Below are 17351 nucleotides of genomic sequence, written 5' to 3' on the forward strand. Positions count from 1 at the left end.
ACCATTATAAGAGTACATCAAAAGAACATGCTGCAGTAGCTAAGCTGTGAGATCAAAGGCTTTGACTGGCAGCTGGATAGGAAAATCTACTGATATTTACAGTGCTTGAATTCAGAGGCAGAAATACCCAGAGATGTACATGTGGTCATTTATAACAGTACATCAAATAAACAACTTTAGTGTTCATTTCCGAATGTAACGGAATAAGCAGTGCATGTGACCTCGGAATCATGACATGTTGAGACATAGACTTGAATGAGTATTTTGGGGTTCAACGGCAAACTGACGAAGATTGTGAGATTCAGGAGAGTGCTAAAGTTGCTAGAACTGATAGTTTGGAAGGGACACTAGCCAAGTGTAAGAACGTGTGTGATGCCTAGCTTAGTGCTTTGAATAAGACCTTCTTTGGATCAAAAAAATTCAGACTCACTCTGATGGACAAGCAAGAGCTGTGTCAGTGTTATAAAGAATGTAGAAATTAAACTCTATGGCAACCAATAGTTCTTATAATTGGCATAGTTTTCTGAAAGGGGACTGCAGCTTTTCCAGATGGGACTCATATTTTTACCAAAATGGGAGCCATGGACTCTTAGTTTTAAAATCCTAACGAGGCCTCTGGTTCAAAACTTTTCTTTTTGGAACAGAGATATCCAAGAGAGAATACCCATGGGGCCATACATGTGAGATGTTGAAAATTGCACAACCATAAAGAACAGTAACTTGTTCAAGCTAGTTATTCATATGCATTTCAGACAGCAGGCAATGAAAGGAGTTCACAGCACAGAATAATATTCGTACACAGAGGAGGAGGATCATATTAAGTTCAGATACAATTAACAGATTAATGCTCATAGGGAACATCAGAGAATCCCCATCCAACATAATTAAGTGTGTGTAGATCTCAAGTTGGCAGAACCACTGAGCAACAAAAGAATAAAAAGACAAACTTTTATATCATGCAGATGTATGACCAAATGATGTACATGCTCTCTCTCTGCAAAAATTAAATGATATTAAACATAAGAAACTGCCTGATCTGTGTAAACTCAAAGCAAGATGGATAAAATTTGTCCTGTTTGTGTTCGGTTCTTTGTATGTATATTTTGATCATGATGGTATTTTCTGCAGACCTTTTGGCACTTAGTTCCAAGCCATCATTTGGTATTTGTATTGCAAAATGGATAACTAAAAAAGTCTTTTATCTAGTACAATACATTTTTAAGCAGTATCATTAACTGATGATGAAAAAATACTTGATGTCATTCTGATATATGGATTCTTTACTACACTACTAATCTGTTCATCCTGATTCTTTTCTTTTACCATCTCCTTTAGTCTTACTGGTACCAGTGCTTTTAATAAAATTGTAACTTCTATTTTCTTGCAATCTAAATATTTGTAATGATGTGTTATTGTCAAAAGGTAAAATGTGCTTAGTGTTGTAAAATCTAAAACTATTAATTAGCAAGGGATTAAAGTAAAAAGTGGACAGAAATTATTGCCATATTACAGTGCTGTTAGAAACAACAGAATAGTCGTACAAGATGTATTTTGCACAAAGTTGTAGAACTAGCGCTCGTATTGTCACCATATATTCTACTTAAATAATTATATCATTATTTCTGTATATTCCTATCAGTATTTTCCCAGTAGTAGTAATTTTCTGATCTGATGTTGTTCATTTCTTGCACAATTTTTACACATCAAGAATTCTCACCGTATCATTAAAAAACAATGTAATCTGCACCAAATTGAGTTGTTCAAGAAGAAATTAATTTTTTTAACCCAAAAATCACTGAAGCTATGAGTTCTTGCATTAAAGTCTCACATTAAATAACATTGAAGTAGCCACGATAGTAGTTTAGGATGCAACTGTACCAATTTCACCTTTGGTATATCCAAATCTTGAATGTGATGGAGGAACATAGCTCCAAAATAAACACATCAATTTTAGAACCTGTTCATTGACTATGAATCAAGTATCCAAGTCCAACTGAATTGCTAGAAATTTTTTAATTCTTTTGACAACATCATAATTAGCTGTCAGATATGGAGTAAGCCTATATTCTTTATGCCATCCCAACCAAGACCCCACCACAACCACGTGACCATGCCCAATGACATCACAGTAATAATCGCTATACAACTAGAGATGACATCTCTTCGAGAATTTTGATTTCAGTAGAGCTGTAACAGAGTGGAACAGTAAGAAAGAGTGACAGATATTTAAGCGTTAGGGAGATATTTAACAATGGCTATTCCCACCACCACCACTTCCTCATTGGAGATCACACACACAAAACTTAGAGTACATCCTGAAATCCTGGTAGCATCCCTGCAGAGGAGATAATTTGACTATTCAGTTTTATTGGTCTCTGGTTATCCCATGGTATTTCTGTTACTTGAACATTATCTTACATTGTGTCCATTCAGCATGGTCGAAAAAGGCTTACAACCATTGAGAGTTGTTCAAGGACTCACATTACTTCAGATGTGAAAGAACGAGAACCATACTATAAATCAGTGAAGATAAAATAGAGTATATATGTGTTTGACTGTCCCTGATTGGTTGATAATGAAAGTAAGATTTTAGTAAAAAATATCTTTTGAGAGCTTGTCCTACTTGTAACTGAAAAAAGTGAGGGACATTGTTTAATTAACATAATTTCCATCCCTTTACAGACCCAAGATTGGACGACTCGTTGCTGAAATCAGCAGCTGACTCTTTGGTGCAGTATTGAAAGCACACATTTCAAATTTGTATAGATCCAGAAAATGGTGCGGCTGTTATGTTTTTTTTTCTGCACAAAAGCTGTCGTCATAGATGTGTCTATACTGATATAAATTTGATCATGAGCACTCAAAATTTTAAGTTACTGAATTTTAATATCGTGGTGTTTGCACAGTGGGAACTAAATTAGTGCAGAGTCCTGAACTCTTGAGTTTTGTGCAGAAATGTGGAATCCAAGCAGAATACATCCAGAAATGTAGAGGTTTTCAATCTTGGATTTAGTCTCCCCATTGTGTTTCACACTGATATGCATATTCACAGAACATTTGTATGGTAGTAGGAAAAGTAAGTGAGAAATTTAGATACATATCAGAAACAAGACAAACAGTATGTGGGGGGAGAAGATCATAAGAACAGGCTGGAATGGAGAAGTATAATAAAAACAATAATGAGTAGAAGTGTGCCTCTTTTTTTATGTGTGCAACATTATTTTCTTAGCTTCAGTAAGAAATTTCATCAAAAGGAAGACAATAAAGGGTGTACAGTTAACTAAACCAATATAAATTTAGCTACTTAAAAGATGTATCAAATTGATTTTAACCTTCTGGTCTGTTTTTGTCCATTCTGGTGATACGTCCACTGAATCAGTATGGTTGGAAAAAATATTTGGCAAATTTAAAAATTTAAAAATCTTTTGGCAGATTATGTTTATACCCTACTTCTGCCTGAGAGATGTGAATAATTTTATTTCTTGGTTTGTTGATTGTGGTTGTCGCTCAATTCAAATGCATCATTGAAAAACATTGATGCATTCTCATACTTTGTTACAAATATTTATTACAGATGCATATCATCAGATATTGGTGAATATAGCTTGAATAAGTTATAACAGTTCTAGTTGGAACAATGAACATTGTTAAGAGAAAATTTAAGTGAGCTAAAATGTAAACTTTTCGGCAGTATGGGATGCAGGATTGCTCAAGACTTTTCCATCTCATATGCTCACCATGAAAATTCCATTTGCACCAACTGATGATGACTTTTAGGTAACTGTCAGAAAGGCATAATTGACGATATTCTAAGGTCTACAAAAATTACTTGAGTCAAAAGTTATGAACTCATACAGCTGTGGCAAAAATGATTGACTAGTACCTTTGCTGCTGTTGCCACAGTTGATTAGTTGGTTGATTCAGTGTGGCTTGATTTGGGGTTTTTGGGTGATTTTTTTTACAATATATTAGGTGGAGGAAGAACCCCAAAAGACTATATATGGCAGCCAGCTTTACTGCTGAAGAAAATCCAAGTCCTTTTGAGACACCAAACACCACTTATGTAGAACCACTGACCTTCCACAAGTAACTGGCAACATTCTCATTAGCACATTGGAGGCAAGTAATCACATGACAAGCATCTTGTACCACTGCCATGGAAGCCCCTCAGTTCTGTATCACAAGACAAGCATCTTAAACCACTCTGCCATGAAAGCCCCTCAGGCCATAGGTATGTCTCATATGAAAGACTAGAAGTAGGAGATAGAACCTGTGACAACTGGATTGAAAGTGCAGAATGTTACTGCTAGGCCATCAGTGATGATTATGATGCTATTGACAATACAGTTAACTGCAATGACATTGATTTTATGAGTGCTCTGGGAAAAATGATTCCTTGACTTTCATCCATATTTTTAAATCTATGATATAAAAATGTTTGACTTGCTATGTTTTTTTATAACTTTATATTAGTCTTGCAACAAGGCATAAAAATAAGACATCGGTAACTGAAAAAGATGTTCTTACAAGAAATGATATAGTGTAAAAGTAGACAAATGATGCCACATCACTTCCACAGGCATCATTGGTTTTTTTTCTGACAAATCATATAAGTTTGCCAAAACATTTATTGAAAAAATAATAACAATGAATCATAGAATCTGACCACACAGTTAAAGCAATACAAGATTTAACTATTATTCTAATCAAAAGCAGCATGCCTAAGAACAAAGAAAAATAGCAAGACATAGTGATCACTTTAGGAAACACAGAGTTTAGTAAGGATACAAATTCATGATTTCTGTATTAGAATAGAAATATCTATTATAAAATCTGTATTCATGGATGTTAAATTAGTAGGTATTAAGGGACTGATCAATGACATCTACAAATAATAAGCCACCATGAAAATCTGTGATTTCACAGTATCAGAGACATACTTGGCTGACAGACAAACAAACAAGAGGACAAAAGACTGATTATAATGAATGAATACAAATAAAAATATGCAGTAGATTATATGATATACATGAATTCAATAGATTATCTCCAGCCAGCTGTCATTTAAATCGCTTCTGTCCCCAACCCAATATTAAAATCACTTCTACCGCCCACTAACCCATAGCCAGAAATTATGTTAAAAAAATATACTTCAGTAGGGGACAGTATTTCTCGATTAAAACACATCTGACGGTGGATCATAATTTTTTTAAATTGCTTCTGTTGTGGGTTGGTTGAATTTGAAAGTGCCTTCCCCCCAGGGGGTATATGTTTTTCTGGAACAGCCCTTAATTTTTTAAGAAGCTATAAATTAATATGTATTTATTGTCTTCAATCTTTGTATTTTTGCAGATCTGGAATATAATGGGTGATTTTGAGAAAATAAAAGTAATAGAAGCCCATGATAACCCAGTGTGTACATTAACATCAGCCAAAAACATGTTGTTCAGTGGTTCTCTCAAAGTCATCAAGGTAGTAAATATTTCCATCACACACACACACACACACACACACACATATATATATATAGTACTGTCTAGTTGATTTATCTCACCTTATCCAGCCATGACATCATAAGTAGCAACAGATCATTGAAAGTGATTTAAAATTCAACTTTACCAGTGAATTGGATTTATTGAATTGGTTTTGAATATTTCTATTGAATAATAAGAATAGACTTTTATGGTTGGATCTGTATCATATCGCCATAAAAGATAGGAGAATCTGTGAACCAGTGCATTATTTCAAGCATGATTATTAGCTGTAGCGTAATTATAAAATCAACTTTCTAGAAGTCTTTCATTGAAATGTTAAGCTCCTTCATTTTAGCATAAACTGATAGTTTGCTAACTTGCTTATAACACAGAGGCAGGTGTGGATTAATTTTTTTATATAGAAAACACAATTGATAGAATCTTGATCGAAATTGGTTAATGAAAGCATGATATATCACTTGTTTTATCAATGAAAATAGAAACTATTATGTGTTCATTTTAAATCAGCATCTTCACAAATTTTTTTAAAAATCATATGCAGTGAAATATTGATCAGTGAAAATGTTTAGAAATGCCTAGAGATAGCAGCCCTGTAAGGAATAAATTTAAGTTGAAGAAGTCTTGTGGAGTGGAATTCGTGTTTTACTTTCTAATTTGGTTTCGTTGTAGTTAGTCAAAGTGTCACATGCCCTCATTTAATCAAATGAGAAGAGAGTAAAAATTGACTGTCATTGCTATGCCTGCAAACATTATCAGTTGCACCTGATTAAGTGCTTACTTTGTGGCAAAGCTACATTTATTTTGACGGGTGTTGAAAAATTATTGGTCATATGGAATCATAAGACAAACTAATTAACAGTTAATGTTCTGAATCAATTACAATACATGAAAGGTGCTGACATCACAGTAGTATCCATGTGTAGCATCAGCCTAATTTCTTTATAAAATTACACATTATAGCCCTCACCCAAGTTGTTGCTTTTGCCTTATTTGTAAATTGTTCTGCAAAATTTGCAATGATACATTCAAAACTAAACTTGCAAGTTGTAATAAATTGTTGGTCTTTTCTCTTTTTTTCATTTGATTATTTTTTTCTCCAATCCTGAGTGTTTTGGGAATATGGAACTACCATTGTGCGTTGACTGTTTTAGTTAATAGAAATGATATAGGATTGTATGTAGTCATTGCTAAGTGCTATGAACAAAATGACTTTTAAAATTACTATCTAGAGGAATCATCATGTGCAGACATATCAATGGCTTTGGCCCTGGCAGTTTGAGTGAAATTCTAGCTATGAAGTTTTAATTTATTGGTGTTTGCTTGCCATGGATACATGTGTTCTTGCCCTAAATGGGAAGCAACTCCAACTTTACTGATACATGAATATGTGAGTACTGCATGGCAACTTTTATTATGATCAAGAGGCTGTCCTCAATTATTAACTTTATTTAGCTTTTTAAAATCTAACACCCATAAATATTATAATCCATTAGATGAATATGTGGGTTCAAGAATTGAGATTATAATTCACTTGTGCCTCTTTACTTTAAGCAGAATCTGAGTCTTCATTGCTTTCATGCATCTTGCCTATTCCAGTCAATTTTAATGGACCACATCACTTGCTAGTTAATGGACCCCATTGCTTTCATGCATCTTGCCTATTCCAGTCAATGTTAATGGACCACATCACTTGCTAGCTAATGGACCCCATTGCTTTCATGCATCTTTGCCTATTCCACAGTCAATGTTAATGGACCACATCACTTGCTAGTTAATGGACCCCTTTGCTTTCTAGTTATCAAGGGGAAAAGGTGTAGTGACCTTTTGTTTGTATAAAGTAACTGGGTGGTGAGGTCTCCCAAGACCTATTGATTGTATAGATAAATTGGGTGATGAATTCTTGCAAGACCTTTTGTTTGTATCTGTTTAAACTGGGTTGTGAGTTTTCATAAGACCATGTAGGTAAACTGGGTAGTGAGTTCTTGTAAGACCATTTAGATAAACTAGGTAGTGAGTTCTTATAAGACCATTTAGATAAACTGGGTAGTGAGTTCTTAAAAGACCATTTAAATAAACTGGGTAGTGAGTTCTTATAAGACCATTTAGATAAACTGGGTAGTGAGTTCTTGTAAGACCATTTAGATAAACTGGGTAGTGAGTTCTTCTAATCAAGGGAAATTTAGTAGTGATGTTTTGTTTTAATAGATAAACTGAGTGGTGAGTGCTTGTAATATATGCTATTACTTGAGCTTTCATTTTAAGAAGATATTGCCATCATAGATTTTGATGTTATGAAGATTAGTATTATTTGGCCCTAGTATTTTGTAGGAGAAATATTTGAGTTTATCATTATGTTTGTTATTGTATCAGTTATCTTTTTGTTGTCTTATTTTCATCCATCCTTAAGTCTGTCTCATTTGCATGCACTTTCATACGTATATATTGTAGCACCTGATCATATTGGTTTCTCAAGTTTAACAGAACTACATACATGTCAACACATTTGCCTAGTTTTTAGCACAACTGTATTTAGCATTTACCTTTTTTTTTTGTCTTTCACTGCATATATAGGTCTGGGATGTACATACACATGAATTGAAGTGTGAGTTGACAGGGTTAAACCATTGGGTTCGGGCACTGGTGGCCACACAGAACCACCTGTACAGTGGCTCATATCAAACTATCAAGGTAAATGTAATAGCTTATTTCAGTTACTTAATAATATAAAACATTGATATACAATATCTGCCTGTCTATGTGTTCTACTGTGAATTCACTCTTTTCTTGGTCATCTAACCTTCATGGAATTTGAGCTTGCTACAAACCACAAATTTCAAGAACCATTGAACAATAATCCTTGTGTGGAATCAATTGAACCTCCAACCCATCAATGTAAATGAATTCACAGTGCTTGATTTCCTTTCACTCTGAAAACTGAACAGATTTATAAGACGGTTTATAATTGGAGAAAAACCTGCTTATAAGCATTAGTATGTTAAAAACAAGAAGCTCAGCTACTCACCAATGTTCAGTAATGATAAGACTAATGTTATAAGTATATCTATATTCACATCTGATGCCCTCTGTAGTAACTTCGCCTAGTTTTAATCCATCCAGTGTTTGCCCAGTTTTGCCATTGAAGCATGCCTAACAATTTACTGTATTGACACTGATAAAGCTATTAGTTGTTTAGATACATGGATATTTGAGGGGCTCATTTTCTTGTTATAGAGGTGTTGGATTGAATCTCACTTGGGGAATAGGGATATTTGTAGAGTTGTAGAGGTGTTGTATTGAATCCAACTTGGGGAATAGGGATATTTGTAGAGCTGTTTTAGAATCATTGGATTCAATCCCTCTTGGGGAATAGGGATATTTGTAGAGTTGTTGTAGAGGTTTTGGATTGAATACCACTTAGGCAATAGGGATATTTGTAGAGTTGTTGTAGAAATGTTGGATTGAATCCCACTTGGGGAATAGGGATATTTGTAGAGTTGTACAGGTGTTGTATTGAATCCAACTTGGGGAATAGGGATATTTGTAGACCTGTTGTAGAGGTGTTGTACTGAATCAGACTTGGGGGAAAACGGATATTTGTAGAGCAATTGTAGAATCATTGGATTCAATCCCACTTGGGGAAAATGGATATTTGTAGAGGCATTGCATTGAATCCCACATGGGGAATAGGGATATTTGTAGAGTTGTTGTAGAAGTGTTGGATTGAATCCCACTTGGGGAATAAGGACATTTGTAGAGTTCTTGTAGGGGTGTTCGATGCAATCCCACTTGGACAATAGGGATATTTGTAGAGTTGTTATAGAGGTGTTGGATTGAATCTCACTTGGGGAATAGGGATATTAGTAGAGTTGTAGAGGTGTTGTATTGAATCCAACTTGGGGAAAAGGGAAATTTGTAGAGCTGTTTTAGAATCATTGGATTCAATCCCTCTTGGGGAATAGGGATATTTGTAGAGTTGTTGTAGAGGTTTTGGATTGAATACCACTTAGGCAATAGGGATATTTGTAGAGTTGTTGTAGAAATGTTGGATTGAATCCCACTTGGGGAATAGGGATATTTGTAGAGTTGTACAGGTGTTGTATTGAATCCAACTTGGGGAATAGGGATATTTGTAGACCTGTTGTAGAGGTGTTGTATTGAATCAGACTTGGGGGAAAACGGATATTTGTAGAGCAATTGTAGAGTCATTGGATTCAATCCCACTTGGGGAAAATGGATATTTGTAGAGGTATTGCATTGAATCCCACATGGGGAATAGGGATATTTGTAGAGTTGTTGTAGAAGTGTTGGATTGAATCCCACTTGGGGAATAAGGACATTTGTAGAGTTCTTGTAGAGGTGTTCGATGCAATCCCACTTGGACAATAGGGATATTTGTAGAGTTGTTATAGAGGTGTTGGATTGAATCTCACTTGGGGAATAGGGATATTAGTAGAGTTGTAGAGGTGTTGTATTGAATCCAACTTGGGGAAAAGGGAAATTTGTAGAGCTGTTTTAGAATCATTGGATTCAATCCCTCTTGGGGAATAGGGATATTTGTAGAGTTGTTGTAGAGGTTTTGGATTGAATACCACTTAGGCAATAGGGATATTTGTAGAGTTGTTGTAGAAATGTTGGATTGAATCCCACTTGGGGAATAGGGATATTTGTAGAGTTGTACAGGTGTTGTATTGAATCCAACTTGGGGAATAGGGATATTTGTAGACCTGTTGTAGAGGTGTTGTACTGAATCAGACTTGGGGGAAAACGGATATTTGTAGAGCAATTGTAGAATCATTGGATTCAATCCCACTTGGGGAAAATGGATATTTGTAGAGGTATTGCATTGAATCCCACTTGGGGAATAAGGACATTTGTAGAGTTCTTGTAGGGGTGTTCGATGCAATCCCACTTGGACAACAGGGATATTTGTAGAGTTGTTATAGAGGTGTTGGATTGAATCTCACTTGGGGAATAGGGATATTAGTAGAGTTGTAGAGGTGTTGTATTGAATCCAACTTGGGGAAAAGGGAAATTTGTAGAGCTGTTTTAGAATCATTGGATTCAATCCCTCTTGGGGAATAGGGATATTTGTAGAGTTGTTGTAGAGGTTTTGGATTGAATACCACTTAGGCAATAGGGATATTTGTAGAGTTGTTGTAGAAATGTTGGATTGAATCCCACTTGGGGAATAGGGATATTTGTAGAGTTGTACAGGTGTTGTATTGAATCCAACTTGGGGAATAGGGATATTTGTAGACCTGTTGTAGAGGTGTTGTATTGAATCAGACTTGGGGGAAAACGGATATTTGTAGAGCAATTGTAGAGTCATTGGATTCAATCCCACTTGGGGAAAATGGATATTTGTAGAGGTATTGCATTGAATCCCACATGGGGAATAGGGATATTTGTAGAGTTGTTGTAGAAGTGTTGGATTGAATCCCACTTGGGGAATAAGGACATTTGTAGAGTTCTTGTAGAGGTGTTCGATGCAATCCCACTTGGACAATAGGGATATTTGTAGAGTTGTTATAGAGGTGTTGGATTGAATCTCACTTGGGGAATAGGGATATTAGTAGAGTTGTAGAGGTGTTGTATTGAATCCAACTTGGGGAATAGGGATATTTGGCGAGCTGTTTTAGAATCATTGGATTCATCCCTCTTGGGGAATAGGGATATTTGTAGAGTTGTTGTAGAGGCTTTGGATTGAATACCACTTAGGCAATAGGGGTATTTGTAGAGTTGTTGCAGAAATGTTGGATTGAATCCCACTTGGGGAATAGGGATATTTGTAGAGTTGTACAGGTGTTGTATTGAATCCCACTTGGGGAATAGGGATATTTGTAGAGTTGTACAGGTGTTGTATTGAATCCATCTTGGGGAATAGGGATATTTGTAGACCTGTTGTAGAGGTGTTGTATTGAATCAGACTTGTGGGAAAACGGATATTTGTAGAGCAATTGTAGAATCATTGAATTCAATCCCACTTGGGGAAAATGGATATTTGTAGAGGTATTGCATTGAATCCCACATGGGGAATAGGGATATTTGTAGAGTTGTTGTAGAAGTGTTGGATTGAATCTCACTTGGGGAATAGGGATAATTGTAGAGGTGTTGGATTGAATCCCTCTTTGGGAATAGGGATTTTTGTAGAGTTGTTGTAGAGGCATTGGATTGAATCCCACTTGGGCAATAGGGATATTTGTAGAGTTGTTGTAGAAGTGTTGTATTGAATCAAACTTTGGGGTAAAGGGATATTTGTTTAGCTGTTGTAGAATCATTAGATTGAATCCCACTTGGGGAATATGGATATTTGTAGAGTTACTGTAGAAGTGTTGCATTAAATCCCACTTGGAGAATAGGGCTATTTGTAGAGTTGTAGAAGTGTTGGATTGAATTTCACTTGTGGAATAGGGATAATTGTAGATGTGTTGGATTGAATCCCACTTTGGGAATGGGGATGTTTGTAGAGGTGTTGGATTCAATCCCAGTTGGCGAATACTGATATTGGTAGAGTTGTTGTAGAGGCATTTCATTGAATCCCACTTGGGGAATAGGGATATTTGTAGAGTTCCTGTAGATATGTTTGATTGAATTAAACTTGGGGAAGAGGGTTATTTGTAGAGTTTTACAGAGTTGTTGCATTGAATCCTACTTGGGGAATAGGGATATTTGTAGAGTTCTAGAGATGTTAGATTGAATCTCACTTGGGAAATAGGGCTTTTTATAGAGTTATAGAGGTATTGTATTGAATCCAACCTGGGGAATAGGGATCTTAGTAGAGCTGTTGTAGAGGCAATGGATTTGATCTCAAATGGGGAACATGGATATTTGTCAAGTTATTGTAGAGGTGTTGCATTGAATCCCACTTGGGGAATTGGTATATTTGTAGAATTGTTGTAGATGAGTTGGATTGATTCCTACTTGTGGAATAGGGATATTTGTATAGTTGTTTTAGATATGTTGGATTGATTCCCACTTGGGGAATAGGGACATTTGTAGAGGTGTTGTATTGAACCCAAATTGGGTTAAAGGGATATTTGTAGTGCTGATGTAGAATCATTGGATTGTATCCCACTTGGGGAATATGGATATTTGTAAAGTTATTGTAGAGGTGTTGCATTGAATCCCACTGGGGGAATATGGATAATTGTAGATGTGTATGATTGAATACCTCTTTGGGAATAGGGATATTTGTTGAGGTGTTGGAGCAAATCCCACTTGGGCAATAGGGATATTTGTAGAGTTGTTGTAGAGGCATTGGATTGAATCCCACTTGGGGAATAGGGATATTTGTTGAGTTGTTGTAGAGGTGCTGTATTAAATCAGACTTGCGGGAAAGGAATATTTATAGAGCTGTTGTAGAATCATTGGATTGAATCCCACTTGGGGAATATGGATATTTGTAGAGTTATTGTAGTGGTGATGCATTGAATCCCACCTGGGGAATGGGGGATATTTGTAGAGTTGTTGTAGAAGTGTTGGGTTGAATCTCACTTGAGGAATAGTGATAATTGTAGAGGTGTTGGATTGAATCCCTCTTGGGGAATCGGGATATTTGTAGAGTCATTGTAGAGGCATTGGATTGAATCACACTTGGGTAATAGTGATATTTGTAAAACTGTTATAGAGGTGTTGCGTTGAATCCCACTTGGGGAAATGGGATATTTGAAGAGTTGTTGTAGAGGTGTTGCATTGAATTCCACCTGGGTGAATATTGATATTCATAGAGCTGTTGTAGATGTGTTGGATTGAATCTCACTTGGAGAATAGGGATATTTGTAGAATTGTTGTAGATATGTTTGATTGAATCTCACTTGGGGAATATGGATATTTGTAGAGTTGTTTTAGAGGTGTTGCATTGAATCCCACTTAGGGTAGTAGATATTTGTAGAGCTGTTGTAGAATCATTGGACGGAATCCCACTTGGGGAATATGGATATTTGCAGAGTTGTTGTAGCAGTGTTGTATTGAATCCCACTTTGTTAAATTAGTTGTATGTATTTGTTTATTTATTCACATTATTCAGAAAAGTCATGATATGATTTCATTATGATGATACGGTCTTGGGTTTTATTTCCATCATTATCATCATTGGCATCATCAGCTTTGTTTCCTCTTAAGTATATCTTTATTAAGCATTTAAATTTTGTTCATGATTGCATATTATATTTTAAGCTAATGATCATTTGTAGAGAATATATTACAAGCTAATATTTGTCCATATTTATGGGTTTGTACATAATATAGTGGGTTTTTTGTGTGTTTAGTAAACATGTTTACATAGCTGTTTGACCTTAGATGGTTCTAGAGAGGGTGTACCAGCTTATTTGTGAATTATAAATAGGCTGTTTACTGATGTTTGATTCATGTCTAGTTTGTTGGGTTTTTTTATAGAAATTTTGAATGTTCTAGAGGCAAACATGTTTATGACTTTGATGGGAAAATGACCCACATACTGATCATCTTATTGTGTCTTAGTTTTCTATATAAGGTTGGTTTAGATCAATACTATTCATTCTTATTTTGACATGTCTAGTGGAATCAGTCTTTTAGTTGTGTTCAGTTATCATTTGAGAGGATTTATTTATTTAAATTATTCTTTTGAATTACAAAGTGCTCATTGTCTTTTGAACTAGATCATTAGTTTGGCATTATTTTGAATTCATTCAAGGTTATTCTAGATTATATCATTATGATAAATCAAGACTGTTGACAAAATTGCCACATTCATGGCTACTGACACATCAGCACTTTCCATACTGGAATTCATTCCAAACACTTTATATTTTGGACTTGCGATAGAACTAATAGGATCATTCAGGATTTAATTCATAATGCTGTAAGATTCTTTAAAATTTTACTTTGTGTTCTAGGGAAATAAATTATTTGTTGAATTTTACTGAACATGTTGGTTTTTTTTCTGTTACTTAGTTTAAGACCATAGAGTCATAACACTATACATTATTCACTGATTTATTCCTTTCATGTTTAGTACAATAGGCATTACATGTACCAAGTTTTGTCTTTAGAAGACATTAAAATGAATTTGTACATATATACATTAGAGACATCAAAATCAATTTGTACATATCTACATTAGTGACGTCAACATAAATTTGTTCATATCTACATTAGAGACATTAAAATTAATTTGTACATATCTACATTAGAGACATTAAAATGAATTTGTACATATATACATTAGAGACGTCAAAAATCAATTTGTACATATCTACATTAGTGACGTTAACATAAATTTGTTCATATCTACATTGGAGACATTAAAATTAATTTGTACATATCTGCATTAGAGACATTGAAATGAATTTGTACATACCTACATTAGAGACATTAAAATGAATTTGTACATAACTACATTAGAGACATTAAAATGAATTAACCCTTTGTACCCATCTACATTAACGACATTAAAATGAATTTGTATATATCTACATTAGAGACATTGAAATGAATTTGTACATATCTACACTAGAGACATCAAAATGAATTTGTACACATCTCCATTAGATACATTAAAATGAATTAACCCTTTGTACCCATCTATGTTAGAGACATTAAATAAATTTGTACATATCTACATTAGAGACATTACAATGAATGTGTACATGTCTACATTACAGACATTAAAATAAATTTGTACATATCTGCATTAGAGACATTAAAATGAATTTATACATATCTACACTAAAGACATCAAAATGAATTTTGTACATATCTACATTAGAGACATCAATTTGAATTTGTACATATCTACACTAGAGACTTCAAAATGAATTTGTACATATCTACATTAGAGACATTAATTTGAATTTGTACATATCTACACTAGAGACATCAAAGACAAGAATTTGGACATATCTACATTACAGACATTAAAATGAATTTGTACATATCTACATTAGAAACATTAAAATGAATGAACCCTTTGAACACATCTACATTAGAGACATCAAAATGAATTTGTACATAGCTACATTAGAGACATTAAAATGAATGAACCCTGTGTACGTATCTACATTAGAGACATTAAAATGAATGTGTACATATCTACATTAGAGACATTGATTTGAATTTGTACATATCTACACTAGAGACATCAAAATGAATTTGTACATATCTACTATAGAGACATTAAAATGAATTTGTACATATCTACATTAGAGACATTAAAATGAATGAACCCTTTGTACACATCTACATTAGAGACATCAAAATGAATTTGTACATATCTACATTAGATACATTAAAATGAATGAACCCTGTGTACATATCTACATTAGAGACATTAAAATGAATTTGTACATATCTACATTAGAGACATTAATTTGAATTTGTACATGTCTACACTAGAGACATCAAAATGAATTTGTACATATCTACATTAGAGACATTAAAATGAATGTCTTCATATCTATATTAGAGACATGAAAATCAATATGTACGTATCTACATTAAAATGAATTTGTACATATCTACATCAGAGACATTAAAATGAATTTGTACATATCTACATTAGAGACATTAAAATCAAATTTGTACATATCTACACTAGAGACATCAAAATGAATTTGTACATATCTACATTAGAGACAATAGAATGAATGAACCCTTTGTACACATATACATTAGAGACGTTAAAATGAATTTGTACATATCTACATTAGAGACATTAAATAGAATGAACCCATTGTACACATATACATTAGAGACATTAAAATGAATTTGTACGTATCTACATTAGAGACCTTAAAATGAATGTGTACGTATCTACATTGAGACGTTAAAATGAATTTGTATATATCTACATTAGAGACATTAAAATGAATTTGTACATATCTACATTAGAGACATTAAAATGAATCTACACTAGAGACACAATGAATTTGTACATATCAACACTAGAGACATTTAAATGAATTTGTACATATCTACATTAAAGACATCAAAATGAATGTGTTCATATCTATATTAGAGACATGAAAATCAATATGTACTTATCTACATTAGAGACATTAAAATGAATTTGTACATATCTGCATTAGAGACATTAAAATGAATTTGTACATATCTACACTAAAGACATCAAAAGGAATTTGTACATATCTACATTGGAGACATCAAAAGGAATTTGTACATATCTACATTAGAGACATTAAAATGAATTCACCTTTGTACACATCCACATTAGGAGACATTAAATGAATGAACCCTTTGTACATATATAAATTAGAGATATTGAAATCAGTTAACCCATATTAATCTCTCCTAAAAGGAATGAACCCTTTGTTCACATCTACGTTAGGAGACATTAATATGAATTGACCTTTTTAACTATCTACATTAGGTGACATTAAAATGATTGAACCCTTTGTATACAACTATATTTGGAGACATTAAAATGAATCAACCCATTGTACACATCTACATTATCACCAGTCATTCCCAAATGTTAAGTTTCTTAATCCAAATACTGTAAGACAGATGAACAAACATGTTGACTTGTACTGTAGACACACACACAGAGGCAAAATCAAGCTCTCCCCACAAGTACCACCTTTTCTTCAGAATTTGAATAATAATACTATTTATCTATTACTACTACTACTACCACCTCTACTACTACTACCACTGCCACTACTATTACTAATGATGAAGAAGACGGTTATAACAATCTTGACAGTGGTTGCGATCATGATGAAGATAATGGTGATAACAGTGGTGATTATATAATGTTGATGGTGATAGGGGTACACATACATCTGATTCCAGTGGCCATAGTGATAATGATATCATTCCCTTTTATTTAATAATCAGACATGACACTTGAGATTGTTA

The 17351-nt window shown here is 34.1% G+C and overlaps 1 protein-coding gene across 3 annotated transcripts in view; it reads left to right on the forward strand.

The window, feature by feature from the left end:
• LOC149806222 (E3 ubiquitin-protein ligase TRAF7-like) overlaps positions 1–17351 on the forward strand; it is a 176259-nt gene that overhangs the window by 115039 nt on the left and 43869 nt on the right. For all 3 annotated transcript variants that reach the window (XR_016419876.1, XM_089951173.1, XM_089951174.1), the window contains 2 exons: positions 5353–5472; positions 8067–8183. Coding sequence is in view for 2 of the 3 variants with exons in the window: in XM_089951173.1 (XP_089807299.1) it covers positions 5353–5472; positions 8067–8183 (237 nt within the window). In the remaining variant the exon portion in view is untranslated. The remainder of the gene's footprint in view (positions 1–5352; positions 5473–8066; positions 8184–17351) is intronic.

Source organism: Sinohyriopsis cumingii, chromosome 2, assembly GCF_028554795.1.
Source record: "Sinohyriopsis cumingii isolate HCF-2022 chromosome 2, ASM2855479v2, whole genome shotgun sequence".
In the NCBI taxonomy this organism is placed as follows: domain Eukaryota; kingdom Metazoa; phylum Mollusca; class Bivalvia; order Unionida; family Unionidae; genus Sinohyriopsis; species Sinohyriopsis cumingii.